The 26,373-nt window shown below is 39.0% G+C and overlaps 1 protein-coding gene across 5 annotated transcripts in view; it reads right to left on the bottom strand.

The window, feature by feature from the left end:
• LOC121295490 (plastin-3) overlaps positions 1-26,373 on the bottom strand; it is a 513,951-nt gene that overhangs the window by 1,719 nt on the left and 485,859 nt on the right. For all 5 annotated transcript variants that reach the window (XM_041220156.1, XM_041220157.1, XM_041220158.1 and 2 more), the window contains 5 exons: positions 26,151-26,346; positions 6,785-6,863; positions 5,858-5,972; positions 3,376-3,509; positions 260-386 (listed from right to left, as the gene is read on the bottom strand). In XM_041220156.1, the coding sequence (XP_041076090.1) occupies positions 260-386; positions 3,376-3,509; positions 5,858-5,972; positions 6,785-6,863; positions 26,151-26,346 (651 nt within the window). The remainder of the gene's footprint in view (positions 1-259; positions 387-3,375; positions 3,510-5,857; positions 5,973-6,784; positions 6,864-26,150; positions 26,347-26,373) is intronic.

Genomic DNA, 26,373 nt, shown 5'->3' with positions numbered 1-26,373 from the left:
TATATATATATATATATATATATATATATATATATATATATATATATACACACACACACACACACACACACACACACACACACACACATACATTTTTTAATTAACAGGTAATACACGTAATTCAAAAAACTTTATGCCAATAGGCAAACCTACAAAATTCACATTTTAGTTCATCCAGAGTAGATGGGAAGTACATAACTGAAGCCCACTGCATTACAACTCTGGCATATCTCATACCTGCAAGGAACAAGTTCTGTACCTTAAAGCTTTGGATCTTGGTTTTCTTGTCAGCCGCAGAGAGAGTCGAGTTGACCCACTTTACAATGATGTCATCGTTAACTTTGGCCCCATCTTCTCCTAGGTCCTCCAGCACATTGAGTGTGTATCTGCAGGGCAGGATGGGAGAGTTAGTACAGAGGAGCACACACATACCCACAGCTAACAGAGGAGCACACATAGCCACAGCTAACAGAAGAGCACATACACCCACAGCTAACAGGTGCACACACACCTACAGAGCTAATAGAGGAGCGCACACACACACAGAGCTAACAGAGGAGCACACACAGCTAACAGAGGAGAAAACTCACACACAGCTAATAGAGGAGCACACACACACACAGCTAAGAGGAGCACACACACACAGCTAACACAGGAGCACAGCCCCCCCCAGCTAACAGTGGAGCACACACCCACAGCTAACAGAGGAGCACACACACCACAGCTAACAGAGGAGCACACACACCCGCAGCTAACAGAGGAGCACACACACCCACAGCTAACAGAGGAGCACAAAGACACACACACAGCTAACAGAGGAGCACACAGACACACCCCCACCCCCACAGCTAACAGAGGAGCACACAGACACACCCCCAGCTAACAGTGGAGCACACACCCACAGCTAAAAGGAGCATACATACCCACAGCTAACAGAGACGCACACACACACAGCTAACAGAGGAGCACACACACCCACAGCTAACAGAGGCGCACACACACCGCTAACAGAAGAGCACACACATCCCAAGCTAACAGAAGAGCACACACACACAGCTAAGAACATAAGAAAGTTTACAAACGAGAGGAGGCCATTCGGCCCATCTTGCTCGTTTGGTTGTTAGTAGCTTATTGATCCTAAAATCTCATCAAGCAGCTTCTTGAAGGATCCCAGGGTGTCAGCTTCAACAACACTACTGGGGAGTTGATTCCAGACCCTCACAATTCTCTGTGTAAAAAAGTGCCTCCTATTTTCTGTTCTGAATGCCCCTTTGTCTAATCTCCATTTGTGACCCCTGGTCCTTGTTTCTTTTTTCAGGCTGAAAAAGTCCCTTGGGTCGACACTGTCAATACCTTTTAGAATTCTGAATGCTTGAATTAGGTCGCCACGTAGTCTTCTTTGTTCAAGACTGAACAGATTCAATTCTTTTAGCCTGTCTGCATATGACATGCCTTTTAAGCCCGAAATACTTCTGGTCGCTCTTCTTTGCACTCTTTCTAGAGCAGCAACATCTTTTTTATTGAGAGGTGACCAGAACTGCACACAATATTCAAGATGAGGTCTTACTAGTGCATTGTACAGTTTTAATATTACTTCCCTTGATTTAAATTCAACACTTTTCACAATGTGTCTGAGCATCTTGTTAGCCTTTTTTATAGCTTCCCCACATTGTCTAGATGAAGACATTTCTGAGTCAACAAAAACTCCTAGGTCTTTTTCATAGATTCCTTCTCCACTTTCAGTATCTCCCATATGATATTTATAATGTACATTTTTATTTCCTGCGTGCAGTACCTTACACTTTTCTCTATTAAATTTCATTTGCCATGTGTCTGCCCAGTTCTGAATCTCGTCTAGATCATTTTGAATGGCCTTTGCTGCTACAACAGTGTTTGCTACTCCTCCTACTTTTGTGTCATCTGCAAATTTAACAAGTTTGTTTACTATACCAGAATCTATATCATTAATGTAGATTAGGAATAGAGGAGGACCTAATACTGATCCCTGTGGTACACCACTGGTTACCACACTCCATTCTGAGATTTCTCATCTAATCAGTACTTTCTGTTTTCTACATGTTAACCACTACCTAATCCATGTACATGTGTTTCCTTGAATCCCAACTGCGTTCAGTTTGAGAATTCATCTTTTGTGCGGGACTTTGTCAAAAGCTTTCTGGAAATCTAAATAAACCATGTCATATGCTTTGCAATTATCCATTACACTATGTAACACAATTTTTGTTCCTAGGTAGTAAGTGTTATTTCCTAATTGCTTATGCCTCAAAAGTATAGAAAATGGCTATTATTCCCCACAAACTTTGCTTTTGTGACCAGGACAGTGATATTTCAAAATATCACTATTTCCAATGGGAAAATGGGCAAATGTGTGTCTTTTCGTTCACACAAAGTCAGAAAAAAACAACATATGAATCCAAATTAACATGTATTTATACTAAAGTAATATAAAGATGACTACAAAAGATTTAGAAGTGAGTATTTTTTTCGAGCTTTACAATTATACTGTAAATACAATATAATTGTAAATCTCGAAAAACTACTCACTTCTAAATCATTTTGGAATTGGTTTTAGCTCCCTTAGCAATGTTCATTTCTATTTCTCTCTTGGCCTTTCTAACTTCCTTTTTGACTTGTGTTTGCAGTTCCGTGTACTCTTTCTGCGTACTTTTTTTTTTTTTTTTAAACAGTGGAGCACACACACACCCACAGCTAACAGAGGAGCACACACACACCCACAGCTAACAGAGGAGCACACACACACCCACAGCTAACAGAGGAGCACACACACACCCACAGCTAACAGAGGAGCACACACACAACAGCTAACAGAGGAGCACACACACACCCAGCTAACAGAGGAGCACACACACCCACAGCTAACAGAGGACCACACACCCACAGCCTACTGGGTCATGTAAAAAACAGATGCCCTTATATTTAATTTATTAACAGTGATGGGCCAAATATTCAAACTAAACACTGCTCTGCTTGAAATGCACTCTACGGCAAAAATATTCTTATTTGTTTATATTACAAAATTGCTGTAAAAAGATATCATGCAAAGGAAACCAATGAATGAATGAATGAATGAATACAAGGCAATGCGATGGGTTTGTTTTACTCCGGAGAGATTTGGTTTACTGCAATATGGTACGAATTATACTTTTGGTTTTCCATCTAATTTAAAATGAATATTTGTTAATTTTAAAAGAATGTTTAAACATGAAAACCCATGTCTGTCTCAGCGCATTTTATTAAGCAGAAACAGGCTAAGTGCACAGCCACTGCTTAAATATCAAATCGTGACGTGCAACACATTAGGCACAGAACAGAAAAAGAAAAAAAGTACTCTACCGCCTCATTAGCTGCCACACCAAAGCCAGGGTCAATGTTGCATTGCCATCATTCAGGTCCTGTCCACCAATACCCACCAGGGAAAATTTAGCAGGACGTTTACCCAGTTCAACCGCATAGTTGCAGTTTTCCAGCTGCAAGAGGACGGATAATGTCAGTCAGGAGTAGGGATGCACCGAATCCAAGTTTTTGGGATTTGGCTGAATACCCAAATCTATTTCAAAAGATAGAATACCAAATACCAAACCGAATACCAAATCTACAAAATCTGTCAAGAAAACTGAAGGAAACCGTTGAATGAAAAACAAACAAACAAACAAACAGACTGGCAGCTACTAACAAGGGATGCGCACAATCTATAGTTTTGAGCCTTTTAGTTAATAGCATTTTTATTACCAAATGGAACTATATCCCTGAATAAGATTTCAGTTTGAAATGTACACAATTTACCGCTAGCCCCCCACCCCCACAACAGAAACAAAATACAGAACTGTTTTCTTTACCTTGTAACCCACTATTTTCTTTACCTGAACTGAAAGTAGGGTTGCCAACAGGCTCCAGAATCTCGAGACTCCAAAGAAAGTCAGGTTTTGTAACTCACCTCTCTAAACTGCAATGTATTCAATACAGTGAGTGTGAATTGTGCAAACTGTCACTAAATTAAATTTGTTTTACTTAGTTGTTACCAAAAGCACACACATGCCTGTGAGGATCGTTTCCATCAATCAGCTGATTGGCTTTCTGAGTCTCTGACTGGGCAGGACTGTGTGAAGCAAGAAATATTAAACAAGTAGAAACTAGGTTTCAAGGTTAAATGAGTGCAGTTGAGTGCAATGTTATGTATAATAATGGCGTTGCACCGTTTTGACATATTGTTTACTGTATAAAGAAAAATTCAAGCAATGCAATTAATCATTGTTACGAGGCTCTCCGGATAGAATCGCCGCCTCAATTAAACAATGAAATACATTTACTAAACTGCTGAAGCAATTCACACTCACTTTAATGTTGAATACATTGCAGTTTAGTGATGCGAGTTAAAAAAACCTGACCTGCCTTAGTGTCCTGAGGTTCTGGAGCCTGTGACAAGCCTATCTGAGAGCTACAAGGATTTAAATGCACTGTGTGTGTGGAACACATATCAAATAGGCTACAAAATAGTTTTAAAAATATTTTAATAAAGCTGTTCAAATAAATCAACTTGTATTGGCACATTACAATAACGTAATTTAATTTACTAAAGCATATTGTTCAACATCTTGCACATCTGACAGTTGTAAAGTTACAAAAAACACTCATTTCTGTGCACCAATTATATATTATATATCAAAGAGCCAGTTCGGTGCATCCCTAGTCAGGAGTGAAGTTCTCAACAAAAAAAGTGCAGGCAGTCGGATGGACTTGTGGTTTATATATATATATATATATATATATATATATATATATATATATATATATATATATATATATATATATATATATATATCGAGAGAGAGAGAGAGAGAGAGAGAGAGAGAGAGAGAGAGTTTGTTTTATCTCAGTATGATCTCTAGAAAACATTTGACAGACAAAACAACAAAGCACAAAAGTCTACAACAGTTTGCCATTACTATATTACAGGTTTACTGCATAACTTTACTCCATGAAAAGTGTGATTTGATGTGCTGTTGCACACGGGGGTATGTCTGTATTCAGCAGCTGCATGACGTGTTTAGCGTGTGCGCCACCAGTAACAGGGAGTTGAGAGCCGCGACATTCATTAAACGTGTTCTTGTTATTAAATAATACAACTTACATTGAATACCGGATTCGTGTCTTATTTATATAAGAGCTGCACACATTGGAGGGATGTATTAAAATAGATGTGCGTCTGGGCAGATATAGGATTTGGATTCGGTGTCAGAAGTGAAATTCTCAACAAAAAAGTGCAGGCAGTCGGATGGACTAGAATTGTGAGTTGTTTTAAATATTTTTTTTAATACAAAATAAGCCTTAAAATAACTGATCAATTATAACCAATTCACCACAAACAAGGAAGCTGAAAATACTGAAAGCTTTGTACCCTCTGCTTATATCACTCAGTCGTGTACTGTTCTATAAGTTAAATCTTACATTACAAACATTATGAAATATTACTCTATGCAGTAACTGTTGTAGAGAGGGGATTTTGTTTCAACGTGTCCTAAAAAGAAAACATAAAAAGAAAACTGTGCTTTGAACAAATGATAGAAAAAGGTTCTTCACTTCACTTTTTTTACAATCGACAGCATGGATTAGATTATATGAATATATTGTACAATATGTATGCACACATTTTGAGTTGTGTTTGTGAAGTCTTGACACTGTTACTTGCTGTATATCGGTTGCTGATTGCACCTCTCTGAATAAACGACAAATGTATAAGCTATACATGGAGGCTATAAAACCAATAACTCCCAAAAGATTCACAACGCCACCATCTCAGCAGAGGAACTCAGCTCACCTTTTTCATATTGGCACCAAGTTTAGGGTATGGGGGTTTATTAACTTTGTTCCAGTCAACTGGAACCTTGATCTTTTCATAGAGCTGGAGGATAACCAAGGCATCCTGCAGGTCACTGCAAAACAAACAGACAAAAACAAACCATAAAAGAAAAATACCACCACACTGTAAAAGAAAGACACCACCACACCATTAGAAACATACCACCACAAGTTATGTAAACCTGAAAACACAAAGTGAACATTCGCTTCTGCTCATTAAAAGGTGCCTCTGCCATTTGCTTGTAATAGAAAAGAAATGAATACAGTGCAAAGGATAAGCAATCCCTCTGTATAGAGACAGGTAATAGACCCCCTGTATAGAGATGGGTAAGAGACCCCCTGTATAGAGATGGGTAAGAGACCCCCTGTATAGAGACGGGTAAGAGACCCCCTGTATAGAGACGGGTAAGAGACCCCCTGTATAGAGATGGGTAAGTGACCCCCTGTACAGAGATAGATAAGAGACTCCTGTATAGAGATGGGTAAGTGACCCCCTGTATAGAGACGGGTAAGTGACCCCCTGTATAGAGACAGATTAGACCCCCCTGTACAGACAGGTAAGAGACCCCTGATAAAGCGACAGATAAGAGACTTCCTGTATAAAGATGGGTAAGTGACTCCCCCCCCCGGTATAGAGATGGGTTAGAGACCCCTGTATAGAGATAGATAAGAGACCCCTGTATAGAGACAGATTAGACCCCCCTGTACAGACAGGTAAGAGACCCCTGATAAAGCGACAGATAAGAGACTTCCTGTATAGAGACGGGTAAGAGACCCCTCTGTACAGAAGCAGATAAGAGACCCCCTGTATAGAGACGTGTAAGAGACACACCTGTATAAAGACAGGTAAGAGACACACCTGTATAAAGACAGGTAAGAGACTCACCTGTATAAGTGGTTGACGTGTGGATTTACACCAAGAGAGTTCATCCAGTTGCGGAAGGTCCTCTCCTCTCGGGTCTCACCTGGGGAGTGAAACAAATTCAGGGTCAACTATTACGAAGTCAACAACGTGTTTTATTCAGTTCATCAAACTGGCGTCCCATCTAAATACTGCTACTGTTTAAAAAAAAATTATAAAAATGTCCAAGGCTACAATATTAAAAACAAACTACTGCAGAAAAAAACATACATCCAATAATGCAAGTTTATCTCTTCTGTTTGTTTCTGCCTGTATCAGGTTCATATTTTAATAGTTTAAAGTTAAGCAGTATTTAGCCCAATCAACTGAAAAGAACTTATTGTTGAAATTGTCTTCTTGACCTACAGTTTTAATAAAATAATTAACTTTATAACAAATGCATCCTGGTTTGTCTGAGATGATGTCTAATAAAAAATAGTTTTTATCTCAAATGTTATCCTAAAATCATGCCCCTCTCTGTACATCCTCTACTGGCCATGCATTCTCTTCACTCTCCATCCACCCACGCCCACTCCTACTCCTCCTTCCTAGCCCCTGTGGTAGAACCAGCTACTGGAGAACTTCAGAACTGCTCCATCGCTCAGTGCCTTCCGCCACCTCCTCAAGAATCACCTGTTTCACATCTCTTGATCTACCCCGCCTACTGGACTTACCCAACCTCAGTACCATGTTACTAGACGCTCAGCTGATGCACTATCCTTGCACAATTGCACTAGTATCTTGTCATTGTAGATACAAATTGTCCTAAACCTAATCTTACCGTAAAACTTCAAATAATCCCGGTCTCCAATACTCGCCGGGTCTCTAATAAGTGCTGGGGCTGCTGGGAAATATGATCACTAGACGCCGGGTCGCAAGTCACATTCAATGTTCCAGACAATACACACACATGGCTGTACAGAGAGCTTACCAATTTGTTGTTAAACAGCAGTGAAGACCCTGAGGATCAGGATGAATAAGAACATTTAATTTATTTTAAAAGGTACACGTAATGCATATATATTATATATATATATATATATATATATATATATATATTTTTTTTTTTTTTTTTATGAAGTTATTCATTTTAAAACCAGTTGTGAAGCTTTTTTGAGCGTGCTGAAAGTACGTAAAATACAAAGTTGTTTTCTGATATTAACAGGGTTGCCTTTCAGTGTACTCGTATATTCGTATTTTGCTCCTTTTCCAGCGTTCTTATTTATTAATGTGCACTTTATAAAAACAAATTAGTTTTAGTTTGTGATAAAACTGGTACTTGTGTTGATTTTATTGTTAATCTTTAAACAGTTTGAAGCATTTTTGAGTGTGCTGTGGGCCAACAGTATGAACTTATTTTTTGTATTAACACAGTATTTCATGCGGTTGTTTTGCAATGAAGATTCGTAGCTGGTTAATTTTTCACCAATTGTCCATGCTTACCAATGTACACATTTTGTGGGTGTACGACACTTAGTGCTTTAAGTATCATAGGTGCCCACGCTACTGGCAAATATTGTAAATAAACGGCAGGGTGTTTATTTAAAGTTTTATGGTAATTTACTCTCCTATTGTATTCTAGTAGTGTTTTTACTTACTGTAAACTATACTATTTACATTATTGTTTTGCACGATCACCTTTCATTGCCCTGTAACAACTGCAAGTCGTCTTGGATATTTTATAGTGGGTGTTTTTTTGTAGGATAACGGTTAGAATTTTATAAATGTTGATTCAATATTAATTGCAATAACTACTTGTGATTAGCTGTGAGAGTGCATTGCGTGCTGTGGAACTTTCAGCTGAATATTTAAAATACCCCGGCTGTCAAATTTCTGTACAGCCCAAGATCACAGTAATGTTATGAAAAATTTTCAAATATATAAAAAAAAAAATATCAATTTTACATTTTTAAAAAAATTAATTGGGCACACAATTTTTAAATTATTATTTTTTTTTTAACGTTGTATGATTTCCTGTCAGATGTGATAATAGTATTAACCCAATGTGGTCCTATGTCCGGCTAGGTACGACATCACAATTTCCCCCCTTTCCATCGAAAAGACAAAGCACAAGTCTCTAGTCGTTTTTTCTCTGGAAAAATCAGAGAAAACCTTTCAATGGCCAAAAGGAGCTGAATGAAGCCAAAAAAAAAGGGGCGTATCTGAGCAATATAGATAGCCCCATGGACCACAGAGATAAAACAAAGGAGATAGTTGCTTCCACATCCAGCGCTCAAAAAATATTACAGACATTTGCAGAGGTTTTTGAGATGTTATAGTAATAAAATAATGACTTGGATCGCATTATTGAGGAGTTTGGTGATACAATGAGTGATCAGGAGAGGATTTATCACTATGCACGACTATGTACCACAGGGATCAGTGTTAGGTCCTTTGCTATTCCTAATCTACATTAATGATTTAGATTCTCGTATAGTAAGCAAACTTGTCAAATTTGCGGACGACAAAAATAAGAGGAGTGGCAAACACTGTTGCAGCAGCAAAGGTCATTCAAAATGATCTAGACAAGATTAAAAACTGGGCAGACACATGGCAAATGACATTTAATAGAGAAAAGTGTAAGGTACTGCACGCAGGAAATAAAAATGTACATTATAAATATCATATGGGAGATACTGAAATTGGAGAAGGAATCTATGAAAAAGACCTAGGAGTTTTTGTTGACTCAGAAATGTCTGTGGGGAAGCTATAAAAAAAGGCCAACAAGATGCTCGGATACATTGTGAAAAGTGTTGAATTTAAATCAAGAGAAGTAATATTAAAACTGTACAATGCACTAGTAAGACCTCATCTTGAATATTGTGTGCAGTTCTGGTCACCTCGCTATAAAAAAGATATTGCTGCTCTAGAAAGTCTGCAAAGAAGAGCGACCAGAATTATTCCGGGCTTAAAAGGCATGTCATATGCAGAAAGGCTAAAAGAATTGAATCTGTTGTCTTGAACAAAGAAGACTACGTGGCGACCTAATTCAAGCATTCAAAATTCTAAAAGGTATTGACAACGTCTACCCAAGGGAATTTTTCGACCTGAAAAAAGAAACAAGGACCAGGGGTCACAAATGGAGATTAGACAAAGGGGCATTCAGAACAGAAAACAGTAGGCACTTTTTTACACAGAGAATTGTGAGGGTCTGGAAACAACTCCGCAGTAATGTTGTTGAAGCTGACACCCTGGGATCCTTCAAGAAGCTGCTTGATGAGATTCTGGGATCAATAAGCTACTAATAACCAAACGAGCAAGATGGGCCGAATGGCTTCCTCTCGTTTGTAAACTTTCTTATGTTCTTATGTTCTTATGAAGAGGTATGTGAAAAATACAACAAACAAGGGGTGGGGCTTGGATGGAGATGCAGTACTGTCACCACACAGAATCCCAGGATACTACAAGTAAAAAGATAAGGTGCAACAGGTATAAGATTATGGCTGAAACAGTGAGCTACTCAACACTTGAGAAAAAAGGGAGTGATAGGACGATAAAAAAGTTCAAAGTTTTAATTTAAGTTATTAAAAATTATATCTACAATAAGAGACATTTAATTACTATAAATAAAGCACTCAACTAACAGTTTCTGTATTCTTCAATTACTGGAGACCACAACTTAACCATACTATATAAACCTATTGCATTACATTTAAACATACAAAACTTCTAATTATATTCAATCCACAACAAAACCATTTATATCAACACACATTAAATAAACCTACATTAAATAAAACATAAACACTTTATATAAATAGTGAGTATTTCAAAACTACTATGTGTAAAAATCATTCATGCACAATACACTGAGCTACTTCACTATAACGTTTACTAGGGACAGTATTTAATCAGTGCTGAAGTAGGTTTAAGAAAGAGCTAAAGTTAATAGCCCAATATAAAAGTAGTATCCTGAATCCATACACACACAACTGCTTTTATATAACGTTTACCAGGAATAGTATATAATACCAAATTAGTTGTGGGTTTTAAGAAATTACTTCAGTTAAATGCTTTATAAAAATTGTTTACAAGTCAATCACCAGACTTATAAAACAAACAGTAGGGAAATAAATGTGAGAAATTTGAGAGACGTGCTTAATAAACTTTATGAACACAATGAAAACTGAACAAGCAACATGATTAGCAATAACACGTTGGCTACCAGATGTCAAAATTATATTACTTTCCCTAATACATTTTAAGAGGTAGTACTAAATACAGTAAGTTAGAGTCTACTGACATCTACACAACGAACACGCACTGAGATATGTTTTTAAAAACAAAAAAAAAAAAACAAGGAGTTTGACAGTTTAACATGTAGGTTAGTTAAAAATAAACAGTTGACAAACCAGGACCATTTAAATGGTAAACACACCTAGTGTAAATTATTAATAATATTTTTCTTACTTGCTGTTTACTGCAGCGCTTGGATACTGAACCGAAGCCAGGGTCTAACCACACATGGAATTCAGAGCAAACCAACCATGAAATATTGAGCTAAACGTTTTAGAAAAAAACATAGTGCTTAATAATATTTGGGGGTGGGGGGTGGGGGGAAATAATGTGAAACTAACATAACTAACTTATTTTGTACCTGACCTACCCACTCCCAGAGTCATCAATGGCGAGTGCAAATTGATATTTGATCACAGAGACCAATTTTGTTTGCCCCTGGTGACCACAGCTCGCAAATTTGAGCCCTGTTTAGCACTGATCTGTACATTCTACTGTGTCGGGCATTTAAATAAATCTTTACATTACATCGATCAGCATGTGATTAAATACGTAACCTTTACAGTAAAATATAAGTTACTTACAATATATAATAGTAATTAAACCACATATATCCGTGCTTGTATGTATAAACATTGCATATTAAGCGGTAGCCATGAGTAACACTGAAAAACCCAAATCAAATTTGAGTACATTTTGACTCATTCTATCTCTTTTTACCGACACACAACCAATTGTGACGTAGTTTATAACGTCTATTAATAACATGTGTTAATATTTAAAAACAGCCTTTTCAGGCTCAGAAATAATTTGTAAAAAAAACATAAAAACCTCCTCCAACACACTGTAGACAAGTTCGTCACTTCAGAAATTGCATTGATTTACTACAGCGTTACTCCTCACCACAGCTACTTGTCAATGGTAAAATTAGCCTCTAATCTACCGTAATAAAACTAATATTTCTCTGGCTTGCAAGTTCAACTGCTAGAAAAATATAAAGACCACAATACTGTGTAAACTGCATTACTATTCATTTGTACTGAGATCTAGTGGTATTGTGTTAAACTGTATTACAGCTGCAGTTTTGATAGAGCTAGGCTGACTGAGAAATATGTCCGCATTTGGTCTGTGGAAAAGGTGGCAACCCTACTTACCGTGAGTGTATGTCAGTATGTGTACAGTTCCATGAGGTTATTTTAAGTAGAAACATTAGGCAGAAAAGCTTTTCATGCAGTTCCATTTATACAAAGAAGTCATGTCCGTTTTTTTTTTTTTTTTGGGGGGGGGGGGGGGGGGGGGGGGGGGGGGGGGATTCTCTGTGAATAACCCATGCGATACATCATCGTTACAATTGTATTTTACATTTCAGTCATAAAAATAATTTTATTCTGATTTTTAAACAAACTGTATTCATGTGACTTGCAGAACTCATGTGTTACACATTTTACTGTTTCGATTGTCTATTACTGTTTCGATTGTCTTATTGTTTCGATTGTTTAAAGGGTGCTGTATTCCCCCCCCCCCCCCCCCCCCCCCCCGAGTGGCTTTTGTTTAGCTAATAGCGTTTCAATAAGACAAAAACCATCTCAGGTTTAAAGAACATTTCTGTACAGCACGAGATCACAGTAATTTGTTTCTAATACATACAGTGTGTATCAGTATGTGTACAGTTCTGTATATGCCTGCATGTCCACAAGGTTATTTTAAGTGTAGCGTTACCGAGGTGTTGTAGGCTAAGGTACATCTTGTCAAATAACACACTGCATGACTGAAGTATCCCTTTCATGGGTTTTATTCCTTGGCTGTCTTTCTGGCTCTCTTGAATAATTCAACTCAAAACAGACTCACCAGAGGTTAGAGTGTACTGGGGTTCCGTAACAGCACAGCCACCTTTGCGCAGATGATCTGAGTGTCCAAACCAGAGGTCAGTATTTATTAACCTTGAGCTTTAATGTATTTTAGCTAGCTGCCCGCATAGATACGCTGTCTAGTAAAGTACACATTCGATTCTCTGGACTGCCGCCTTCGCGTCAGCACATCAGAACTCTGCAAATTACAGTTCCTGCCATCTTATCAGCAGAGAATAGTCTGGGACTTTCAATTCTGTTGCCAGCATGGGGGTGCGGTCTCTGCGGACTGCCAAGCCGTTGGCCTGCAACATCAGGGGAACCTGCAAAAGACAAAGATAATCCAGTGCTGTCCCTCAAAGTATTAGCTCTGGGGAACAAAGAGAAGTGGTGGTGGTGGTGGTGGTGGGGGGGGGGTGTTATCTCAGACCCGTCACTGGGTGGGCGTGGAACTTGTTGACGGTGTCTTTGCATCACCCAGGTGCTTTTTGAGACAGTTGTGGTGCAGGATCCAGGGTGATGTCCGGCAGCAGGTGGGGTCCTCAATTTCATATAGAACACTGAAGTCATGGTCCTGGCTATGCATCTGCTTAATGACCCGAAATGGGCCACCCCATCTGGGTGCAAGTTTGTCTCGTCTATGGGCCAGATCTGAAACCCAAGCAAGATCACCAGGTTTGAATTCCTGACCTGCATTTTAGGTCATAGATCTCCTGCTTCTTTTGGCTTTCAGTCATTTCCCTTGCAGACTCTCTGTAGGCAGCTGTCAATCTTCTCCGAGCTCAGATGTTCGTCCCTTTCCATTCCACTCTCAATCAACTTCTTAGCCAGTTGGTCCTTCAGGGTTCTGTTAAATCTTTCCACCATACCATCTCCCTGTGGATTATATGATGAGGTCCTGGACTTTTTGATATGCATTAACTGGCACAGTTGTTGGAAAACATCAGACTCAAACTGGCGGCCCTGGTCTTTATGGATGGTTTCTGGTAGACCATGTTCATGTATGTATTTTTCAAACAGACAGTGAGCAACTGTGACAGCTTTATGATTAGGCAAAGCATACAAATTAACAAACTTTTTTAAACAGTCTTGTATAACAAGCACATATCTATTTCCTTTTGTAGAGAGAGGTAACTCTGTAAAATCAGCTGCAATCATCTGAAAAGGCTGGGTTGTTCTGATACTCTACATGGGAGCCCTCGTGTAGGTTCGGCTTGGCCATATCTTGACAGGGTAAGCATGTTTGGCAGCATTGTACAATGTCCCTTATCCCTGGCCAGTAGCACACATCTTGAGCTCTGCTTAAGGTGCGATGAACTCCTAGGTGTCCAACTGTGGGATGGCCATGTAGGTATTGGAGCATCTTTGCTCTCAGGCTTGTGGAAATAACTGCTTGCAGTATGGTGCCCTTACCAGCCTTCCTTGTCTTTGGAGGTACAATATACGATTGTGAACTACTAGGACTGGATATAATTCCCATAGTCATTTTAAAGCACTAGCTTTATGCTGCATCATCTTGTAAGGGGTGCAATACTTTGAGTTTCCATTGCAAAATCAAGCCAATATCAGTTTCATCCCATTGGTGTTCCTCCAAATTCCACTCCTCTAGCATTGAAATGGAGCCAACTTCCACTGTTTTTTGTCCCCTGGAGGTGGGTCCAGGGGTACCTTCAGTCTTGGAGACACATGCAGTTATGGGGGAGATGTCAAGAACCGTGGAAGCTGTATCTGGCGGTCTTCTGGACAACGAATCTGCATTGCATTGGCTCTCTCCTTGACGGTGCTGTATCCTCCACTCAAATAGGTCCAGCTCTAAGGCCCATCTATCACGTCTACCTGTGATGTCATTCTCGATAGGTGTCTTGGTCAAGCCAATGAGCGGTTTGTGGTCAGTAATGATTTCAAAACAGGCTGCCCCGTAGGTAGTGTTTAAAATGGCGTACAACCCATACAATAGCCCATAATTCACGATCGTAAGTTGACCATCTCTTTTCAGCCTTGGTAAGTGACTGACTGCTGGAACAAGTGACATTTGTCAGGTCGCAGTTTCAGACTGGCTTGTCTAAGATGGCTGAAGACTTCACATAAGTTGGCTAAATGATCATGGAAGTCCTTACCGAAGACAATGATGTTATCTGGATACACAACATGTTTCTTCCAGTGAAGCCCTTGGAGCACTAGCTCCATTAACCGCTGAAATGTGGGGGGTGCATTGCACAGCCCCATGGGCATCCCTTTGAATTGGTAAAGACCTTCCCCAGTAGTGAACGCAATCTTCTCCTTGTCAAAATCTTCCATCTGGACTTGCCAATAGCCACAAGATAAATCCATTGTACTAAACAAACTAGCTCCAGCTAGACCATCAAACCAGTCGTTGATCCTGGGCAATGGGTGAGAATCCCTTATAGTAATAGCATTGAGTTTTCCTATATAAAAACGGAAACTACTGTCCTTCTTTCTAACCATGACCACAGGAAAAGCCCATGGGCTGCTGCTCAGCTCAATCACATCATCAGCTTGAAGCTGTTCTACTTGAGTTCTTATTTCCATGCGCATGGCTAGTGCTACTCTATAAGCCCTCTGACGCACGGGTGGTACATCTTTGGTACGGATGGTATGCTTCACCGCATCAGTTCTCCCATAATCCCCTTTCCGAAAGCTGAATATATCTTTCAATTCGTGAAGTTAGTACTTCACTTGCAGCAGCTGGTCAGGTCCAACAGGTGGCTGTACTTCTGATTCACTCAGTTGATCAATGTTATTTACTGTCCTTTCTGGTATAGTATACTCAGTGCCATTCAAGGGATAAAACTGTCCCACAGGTGTGCGAGGTTGTAGTTGCACATCATCCTGGTTGGGGTTAAGCACACGCACTACAGTTAGACCCTGATCCACATAAGATATTGTTCTAGCAATCAGAACACCTTCAGGTAGATTTGCAGATGGTTCAAGGACGCCCTTATACAGGTTTGGAATTAGGCCATAAGGATCTGTAGGCTGCACCTGGGCAGTGGATACAAGCTCGGTTAATGCAGGTATTACAATTGAAGAATTTACAGTGATGTTGCAGCAAACAGGTATGAGCTGGATATTCTGCTGGAGAGATACAATCTCATTCTGAATTTATAGTCGACCTGCCTGAGCATTGATAGCACATCTATAGCGTAGAATGAAATCCCATCCAAGGATCACAGGATGGTTGCTTCTCATATTACAAACAACATAAAAATCATGCGTAATCAGATGCACTTCCTAGGCGGACAGACAAACTGATTAATCCAAGGACATCAAGCTGATCTCCAGTAACTGACTGGGCAAGTATGTAAGTCTTTTGCAACGCTCTGTTACAGAGTGAGGGTATCTGTTGTCTAAACAATTCATTAATTAGAGCGATATGTGATCCAGTGTCAGGTAATGCTCTTGCTTCTCTTCCCTCTATTCACACCCATACATGTGGTGTGGGAAAATATTCAATGGGTCCCAGCTCTTCAGGTGTAGTAGAAGTAAAAGCTTTAATTGGGTTTACATAAGCATCCGTAGCAATGCCTGTGGCCACCGCAGGTCCCGCAGCCGAGGAGGGGCCCGTCTCCTCAGTCTTCAGTAGTTTCCCCGTGGGGGTGAGTAAGCAAGAGACCAGTGGCTTAGAATCTCCATGAAAGTGTGGTGAAATAGATCTATCACGCCTCCTAAAAGATGTCTCTCTGTCTTCGCTGTTGGATAGTTGGAAGCATCACCTCCATCTTCCATGTTATCTACAGTTTGATTACCATGGCGTCTAACAGTTGATTTTGTCTGAGTCTGACAGCCAATCCTTTCCACTTCTGTTTGGAGCAGAGCCACCTGGTCAGAAAGCCTTTGAATTTCTTTAACCACTTTTGAAGTATCTGAAGCATCATGTACACCCCGCACACAAACAGTAGTGGGTGAGGTCACAGTGGTGGTTGTAGGAGGGTTAAATGAAAGAGATGGAGTAAGATCCACTGAGGCTGATGTCAGAGTTGCCATTTGCTGTGCTCTCTCAGTGGTTTACAACATGCAGTGCTTCCTCATTAGTTTCAACTCTGAATTCTTGAACTTTAAAGCACAAGATAGAATCAAGTCCTGCAATAAAACGTCTAAATATTTCATCCTGCTGAGCTACAGCATACAGCAGGGAAAGCTTGGCGAACTAGCCTGGCAATATCCGCTGCATAAACTTCTGGTGATTCCCCGTTTCCTCTGCCTAGTAGATAAGCACACACGAAACATCTGCAAGTACTGATCTTGATTAAACACAGTCTGTAACCTCTTCTTTGATTCCTCAATTACTTTTAACACTTGTAGGCAAACTGTACCAATAACCAAATACAGGTTCACTTAAACAAGATGGTAAGAGTCTTGCTAGCACATCAGAATTCACTCCTAAAGCAGCACAGCTCACTTCCAGCCTCCTTATCCACTGTGAGAAACATTCACTGCCGTCCCCTTTAAAAAGCCAGTGGCAACTCTGCTTTGATATGCAAATCCGCAAGCATAGGCTGGGAGAACGATTCAGCTTGAGCTCCCCATCTTAAATCTAGCGTGGCAGCCATTAAACCCCTTCCATCTGCAACATGTTGCTGTTGCATGTCTTGTTCAGATTTGTAATAGAGATTCTGGCAGCTCTTGCTGGTTTGTCTAGGTTTCATTTCCATCGCTACCTTCCTGCTGCGCAATTTACTCGAAACAACTCGCCATTTAGGTTTAAAACGAGTAGACTTTTAAAAAAAAAAAAATTTATTAGGGTTCGCAAATCTTGAAACTAAATTCTCCAACACCGCCACCAATTCTGTAACGTTACCGAGGCGTTGTGGGCTAAGGTATATCTTATCAAACAACACACTGCACGACTGAAGTATCCCTTTTATGGGTTTTATTCCTTGACCGTCTTTCTGGCTCTTTTGAATAATTCAACTCAAACAATTCAGACTCGCCAGCGGTTTGTGTGCTGGGACTGAGGCTGGGGTTCCGTAGCAGCACAGGCACCTTTGCATAGAAGATGTTCCGAGTGTCCAAACCGGAGGTCAGTATTTACTATTAACCCTGAGCTTTAATGTATTTCAGCTAGCTGCCTGCATAGATACGGTGTCTAGTGAAGTACATATTCGATTCTCTGGACTGCCCCCTTCACGCCAGCACGTCCAGTATATATAACCTTGGTGCCACAGCTGCGGAAGCCCTTACACACCACAAAGTATGACAAAGTAAATAAGTGCACAACTTAAAGTATTGGTGGGGTTCCTTGGGGCAGTAAAGAAACCTGAGGCAGAAAAGCTGCTCAGCGATTCTGGAGAGTTCTGTCTATACTTTACGTTACCTAAAATGATTAGTTGAATGAAAGATACGCTTACAAAGATTAAGGATTTGTGATTGTTGTTTTACCACAGTTCAGTCGTAAAAATAATTTTATTCTGATTTTTAAACAAACTGTATTCGTGTGACTTGTACAGCTCACGTATTATACATTTTATTATTTCAAGTGGCTTCTGTTCAACTGGAACAGTGTTAAAAATGAATAAATATCTGGTTTACAGAACATTTCTGTACAGCCCGAGATGTGTCATTTTTCTAATACTTACAGTGCGTGTGTCAGTATGTGTACAGTTATGGGTATAGTTCCATGGTTTTACCACAGTTCAGTCATAAACATAATTATATTCTTATTTTTAAACAAACTGTATTTGTGTGACTTGTACAGCTCATGTATTATACATTTTATAGTTTTGATTGTCTTCTTGTTTAAAGGGTACCGTCTATTATATTTTTTCTTTCAAGTGGCTTATGTTTAGCTAATAGCGTTTCACACAGACAAAAAATAATCTGGCCTGGAAGCATAATAATAAAAATCCTGACAACAACAACAACAACAACAACAACAACATCATTAATAAATTAATACAAATACATTTGCATTCATTTTCACTTAAACACTGAGTGATAACGATTTACAGAAATCTGAGAATCAACTTCCATCTCCCAAATAGGTTACACAGACACATGGTCAGGTGTTGCACAGTCACTTGTCTCTTGTTTTTTAGGTGAAGAATGGACTTGAAAAAGGTCAGAAACAAGGTATCTCCTGGATTCATTTCTATCAGCTTATCAGCTGTATTACTATCTGTACTCTGCGCCTGCACATCAATAAAGCTATACTGCTATGGGTTCCTCAGGGATTGTATAATAATCTTGCTCATGTCCTCCATTACTTAGAAAGGATATAAGAAGACTTAATAAATGTTATCAGACATCAATTTTTAAAGCTGTAGAGAACAGGACAGATTTCTCATGTTTGAAATGAACCTACGTACATGCAATATAACCAAGAGCCTCTAGGTGGAGCCATAACATCAACTTCAGCTGTTAGGACATGTATTATTGTTTTGATTTAATAAAAAAATGAATTAATAAAAAAATAAAAAAAAAAATAAAAAACACAGTTTGGGAGTTATTTTCACAGTTGTTGTATTGACATAATTATTGTTACATAATACATAGTTATTGACATAACTGCATTACTCTAACAGGCTATGCCGTGTGACACACTGCATTACGGATTCTGTGTCATGTCGGTGAGATAAGGTTAAAAGCTCTAAAACCATGAATGCAGATGATCTTGGCTCTCTTGCATTGTGGTTTAGAAGCTCGTTTGCGGTGTGTGGGTTCGCCAGTTCACGCCCCGCATCAGCTCCATTACATTCGCACACTGAATATTTCCGTTGAACACAGCATTAACATGTGTGCAATTATTTTCTGATTGAAGCTTCCCTAATATACGATAGCAAAAGCAAGCTTGATTTATCATACAAGTTTACCGTGGGTTCCAATTAATACAACTCAAAATGCATACTGCTCTAATACAATATCCTCATAGCCATGCTTACCAACAGTGTTTGAGCTGCAAAGCAGCCTTTCTGTGTCACAAAAACAAAGACGGTCTTAAAGCCCTTTAAGGACTGTGATGGTGTAACACGATCATACTGGGCCCGTGATCGGGTAAACACGATAAATACAGGGGCTTCATTTCTTTGACTTATTGGTCACCATACTTTCTAATACCCCTTGTTTACACTTATAAAATGGGTATTTTAAATGATTGTTCAAAACAGGTAACATGTGGGTGTTGATATTACAGCTTATTACCATGGGTCGGCACTTTTCAGCGGCAAATCATTGGTAGATATCCATACGTCACTAGAATTTTGAAAAAATAACACCAAACAGCAGACATATTGAAATGAAATCGCAATGAATATGACTAACAAGATTCATGTAAACATTGACCTTTTGGGAAACCAATGTGTACGTTAGACATTGTATTGAGTCTGAAATCGGACACTAATGATTAAATTAAGCAGTGGGAAAAAAAAAAAAAAAACTAAAGTAAATATAAAATCAATTCAAAGCTTGCTGTTCTGATCACTCTCCGCTCCTTAACCCTGAACTACAGCGTTTTCCTATCCCATTCTGAAAATAAACAGTTTTTGAAAAATACCTTAAACATACAACTTTTTAAAAGATTTGGGTCACTCTTAAGAGAGACTTGTGGTAAAATGGATGTTTTGTTGCCGTTGCTCCCGGTCTGTCCGTTCTTCGTTGTCCAGCTATACACTGCATGATGAACTAGGCAATGCAAATAACATCTTTCTCGCCACTGTGAAGCAGTGGCACAAATCTGGTATGGATACCTCACTAACCTAGATAAGAAATGACAACATTTTATTATATATATATATATATATATATATATATATATATATATATATATATATATATATATATATATATATATATATATATATATATCACACACACACAGTATTACTTCAATTTACACACACACAGACACATACACACACACACACACACACAATTACTTAAATTTGGCACCGCTGAGTTTATTTTAAATTGAACAAAATTACTGCGGTGCCTAAGGGGGGCGGACTTTATTAATAATACTACGACTTTCAAATGCTGCAATATTTTATTACATGATTTATGACATTTTAGAAGTATCGCGGTTGATATTCTGTAATATGGTAGCCTACCTGTATGTAGCAGCATGTGTGACTAACCTGATTTGACTGCAGTACATTTATCGGTGACAGTTACAGAGAGCCTATTAGATGGGAGTTGGAAGGTCAGGGTAGTACTGTACCAGCGAATCAGGAGTGTGTATTGGTTTTGAAGGGTCGGGTCAATGCTGGTGCGACAGTTAAAGCCAAGAGTGTTATGTTGTTGTTTTTCTGCACCAAAAATGACATCAGAATATCAGTTTGAGTTCTGTAAAAACTACAATATATCCTACTCGGTTACTTTTTTTCTCACTGTAACTTGCTTTTTTCTAATTTATCTGCAAGAGAAACCAAAACTAAATCTTCTCATATACAGTAAGTACATTGTTTTTATTTGTACAAGACCTAGTACAGGAATTACAACTGAACTAAAAACAAAACAACAAAACCACCTATAAGAGCTTCAGAAGGACTGCTGTTCTGTGCGTAGTTTATCTTGCATTTTCTTTCAGAACTATACTACCATAAATCAAATGTGCTTACTATGTCTGTGTACATTAGCTTGTAATTTGTGTGCTAGATCTTCGGGGGCGTTACATGTACAGTTAGTATTGCGCGTTTATTTGTTTACTGTGTGTTTTTTTTTAGTAGGTGGTGAAAAAAATACCTTAATGTTTCTTTATTGATAGATGCGTTTATTCGAGGGCAGCCTCGATTATAAAGCTGATATATGACTGCAGTGTCAATACAAGAGCGTCTTTAATAAGAGGACGGCGCCAAATTAAAGTATGTATGTATGTAAAAAATAGCACTGTCACCTGATACTGTTGCAGGTCTTGTGAGGAAGGGTCTGCGTGATTTATAAGGCAAACATTTGTGCTGTGCCATAATGAATACGGCCAGTAATATTTTATTTTAAAATGTAATGAACAAACCAAGAATTACAAGCAGTATAATGAATCAAAGAAAAACTGCACTTTTAATGGATGTTCAATTCAACATCTATAAATCCCCTTTTTTTGGGGAACTATTTTTTTTTTAGCTCAGTTTTAGGTAAAAGGCTATTGAATAAAAAATACTTTAATTATTTACTTTTATTTTCAATTTAGTAGTTTTATAAGCGCAAAAAGGCACTTCAGGGTGTGAGATATACTGTAATATTACCACGCCTCAGGCGTGTAGCAAGGCACAAGGCGAAGCCAGGTGCTTCAACCACCTGGGGTGTGGTGATTAGAGTATATATTGCTTACATATCATGGTTGAGAAAGTTTACAGCAGCACACAGAAAGAAAACATCACAGGAACTTGTTTTAAAAAAAAAAAAAAAACACAAACACACTGAAAATCTGATGTACTTGACTTCTAATTATATTAGAACATGTGTTAATATAAATACATACACACTGAATAAAAATATAAAGGCAACATGCAACAATTTCAAAGATTTTACTGAGTTACAGTTCGTATAAGGAAATCAGTCCATTGAAATAAATTCATTAAGCCCTAATCTATGGATTTTACATGACTGGGAATACAGACATGCATCTGTTGGTCACAGATACCTTAAAAAAAAAAAAAAAAAAAAAAAAAGGTCAGGCGTGGATCAGAAAACCAGTCAGTATGTAATGCAGCCCAACACATCTCCTTCGCATACAGTAGATCAGGCTGTTGACTGTGGCCTGTAGAATGTTGTCCCACTCCTTTTCAATGGCTGTGCGAAGTTGCTGGATATTGGCGGGAACTGGAACACACTGCCGTACATGTCGATCCAGAGCATCCCAAACGTGCTCAATGGGTGACATGTCTGGTGAGTATGCAGGCCATGGAAGAACTGGGACATTTTCAGCTTCCAGGACTTGTGTACAGATCCTTGCGACATGGGGCCGTGCATTATCATGCTGAAACATGAGGTAATGGCGGCGGATGAATGGCACGACAATGGGCCTCAGGATCTCATCACAGTATCGCTGTGCATTCAAATTGCCATCGGTAAAATGCAATTGTGTTCGTTGTCCGTAGCTTATGCCTGCCTATACCATAACCCCACTGCCACCACGGGGCACTCTGTTCACAACATTGACATCAGCAAACCACTCGCCCACATGACGCCATACACACTGTCTACCATCTTCCCGGTACAGTTGAAACCAGGATTCACCCGTGAAGAGCATACTTCTCCAGCGTGCCAGTGGCCATCGAAGGTGAGCACTGAAGTCGGTTCAAGACCCTGGTGAGGACAACGAGCACGCAGATGAGCTTCCCTGAGACGGTTTCTGAGAGTTTGTGCAGAGATTCTTCGGTTGTGCAAACCCACAGTTTCATCAGCTGTCCGAGTGGCTGGTCTCAGACGATTCCACAGGTGAAGAAGCTGCATGTGAAGGCCATGGGCTGGCGTGGTTACACGTGGTCTGCGGTTGTGAGGGCGGTTGGACGTACTGCCAAATTCTCAAAAATGACGTGGAGGCGGCTAATGGTAGAGAAATGAACATTCAGTTCTCTGGCAACAGCTCTGGTGAACATTCCTGCAGTCAGCATGCCAATTCCACGCTCCCTCAAAACTTGAGACATCTTTGGCATTGTGTTGTGTGACAAAACTGCACATTTTAGAGTGGCCTTACTGTCCCCAGCACAAGGTGCACCTGTGTAATGATCATGCTGTTTAAATCAGCTTCTTGATATGCCACACCTGTCAGGTGGATGGAATATCTTAGCAAAGGAGAAATGTTCACTAACAGGCATGAAACAAATTTGAGAGAAATAAGCGTTTTTGTGCGTATGGAAAATTTCTGGGATCTTTTATTCCAGCTTGGTTTATATTTTTGTTCAGTAATATATATAGTGCCTTGCAAAAGTATTCAGACCCCTGACCAATTTGCTCATATTACTGAATTACAAATGGTACATTGAAATTTCGCTCTGTTTGATATTTTATTTTTAAACACCGAAACTCAGAATCAATTATTGTAAGGTGACATTGGTTTTATGTTGGGAAATATTTTTAAGAAAAATAAAAAACTGAAATATCTTGCTTGCATAAGTATTCAACCCCCACACATTAATATTTGGTAGAGCCACCTTTAACTGCAATAACAGCTTTAAGTCTTTTGGGGTAAGTATGTACCAGCTTTGCACACAGTGTCGGAGTGATTTTGGCCCATTCTTCTTGGCAGATTTGCTCCAGGTTGTTCAGGTTGGCTGGACGACGCTTGTGGACCGCAATTTTCAAATAGTGCCACAGATTCTCAATGGGATTGAAATCAGGACTTTGACTGGGCCACTGTAGGACATTTGGCCTTGCTTTGGCCTTGTGCTTGGGATCATTGTCCTGCTGAAAGGTGAATTTCCTCCCAACCTTCAGTTTTTTAGAAGACTGAAGCAGATTCTCTTGCAGTATTTTCCTGTATTTTGCTCCATCCATTATTCCTTCAAATGTAACAAGATGCCCAGTCCCTACTGATGAGAAGCATCCCCACAGCATGATGCTGCCATTACCATACTTCACTGTAGGGATGGTGTGTCTTGAGGCATGAGCAGTGTTAGGTTTGTGCCACACACAGCGCTTTGAGTTTTGGCCAAAAAGCTCTATCTTGGTCTCATCTGACCACAAAACCTTTTCCCACATCGCAGCTGGGTCACTCATGCTTTCTGGCAAACTCCAGACATGCTTTCAGATGGTACTTTTTGAGTAACGGCTTCTTTCTTGCCACCCTCCCATACAGGCCAGTGTTATGCAGAGCTCTTGATATGGTTGACTGGTGCACCATTACTCCACTCCCAGCCACTGAACTCTGTAGCTCCTTCAAAGTGATTGTTGGCCTCTCTGTGGCTTCTCTCACAAGTCTCCTTCTTGTTTGAGCGCTGAGTTTTGAGGGACGGCCTTTTCTTGGCAGTGCCTGGGTGGTGTGATGCAGCTTCCACTTCCTGATTATTGATCCAACTGTGCTCACTGGGATATCCAAACACTTGGATATTATTTTGTACCCTTTCCCTAATCTATGCATTTGTATTACTTTATCTCTAACTTCTGTAGAATGCTCTTTGGTCTTCATTTTCCTTCAGATTCACAGCCTTACCAATGATCCTTCAACAGTGGGGTTTTTATCCAGAAAATGTGACAGCAACTTTAATGGTTCACAGGTGGAGGCCAATGGTAAGGTAATTGTGTCCTCGTTAGGGCAATTTCTTTCATCGGTGCAAACTGGGAGCTTCCACAGCACAGGGGTTGAATACTTATGCAAGCAAGATATTTCAGTTTTTTATTTTTCTTAAAAATATTTCCCAACATAAAACCAATGTCACCTTACAATAATTGATTCTGAGTTTCGGTGTTTAAAAATAAAATATCAAACAGAACGAAATTTCAATGTACCATTTGTAATTCAGTAATATGAGAGAATTGGTCAGGGGTCTGAATACTTTTGCAAGGCACTATATATATATATATATATATATATATATATATATATATATATATATATATATATATATATATATAATATATATACACTTTGTATGTACCATACATGATATATATATATATACATACATATATATAATGATATATATATAATATATATAATATATATATATACATACACACACACACACACACACACAATCACACACACACACACACACTACACACACACACACACACACACACACACACACACAACATTTATACATTTAAAAAAACAAGTGGTATAAACAGATAATTTTCATGAACTAAATTTATAAAGGTATGTTTGTTTTCAGGAACTTTTATTTATAAACATTTTAAGAAACAAATAAAAAAAATATCAAGAATAGTGTCCATTATTGCTTATAAAGACCCTGAGGACTAAACATTTATTATATCATTTATTATATCATCACTCGGGTGAAACAATGAATTGTAATTTGCCCAAACATCAATATTTTTCAACAAAACTTTTCAAGAAGTATTATAAGGTCCCTCAGGTCAGAATAACATGCCTGTATATATGTATCTCAAAGTAGAGTACAGGATAATAAAATAATGTTTAAAAAAAAAAAAAAAATTATATGTGGGGGAGCAAAGTTTGTTCCCCAGTGCTCTGAAAAAAAGGACACCAATTCCAAGATGCTACTGTAAAAACTGATTTTTAGTAATATTTTATAGGAAGAGTCAAATACAGCCAAAAAAAAACTTGCTGAAAAATATATGGTCCTTAAATGGTTAACAATCTCTCTCCATTTCTTTTCAAGCCACAGACTTACCTTCCAGTAGTTTCCAGTCAATATCTTGGTTCTCTGGCTTGGTCAGGGCTGGGTACTTGTTAAACAGGTTAGCAACAAATGCCAGGTTTAGCTTCGGGTTCCCACTGACCACATCGGCTGGGGTGACGAACTGTCTGCAGCCCAGTCTGTCCGCCTGCTGCAGCAGGAACTCCGCCCTCTTCAGGTCATCCTTCTCCTGTTCATGGTAATAAGAGTAGCATAT

Source organism: Polyodon spathula, chromosome 20 (assembly GCF_017654505.1).
Source record: "Polyodon spathula isolate WHYD16114869_AA chromosome 20, ASM1765450v1, whole genome shotgun sequence".
NCBI lineage: Eukaryota > Metazoa > Chordata > Actinopteri > Acipenseriformes > Polyodontidae > Polyodon > Polyodon spathula.
Note: the sequence above shows the minus strand (reverse complement) of the source record. Positions and strands in the feature narration are given on the sequence as shown.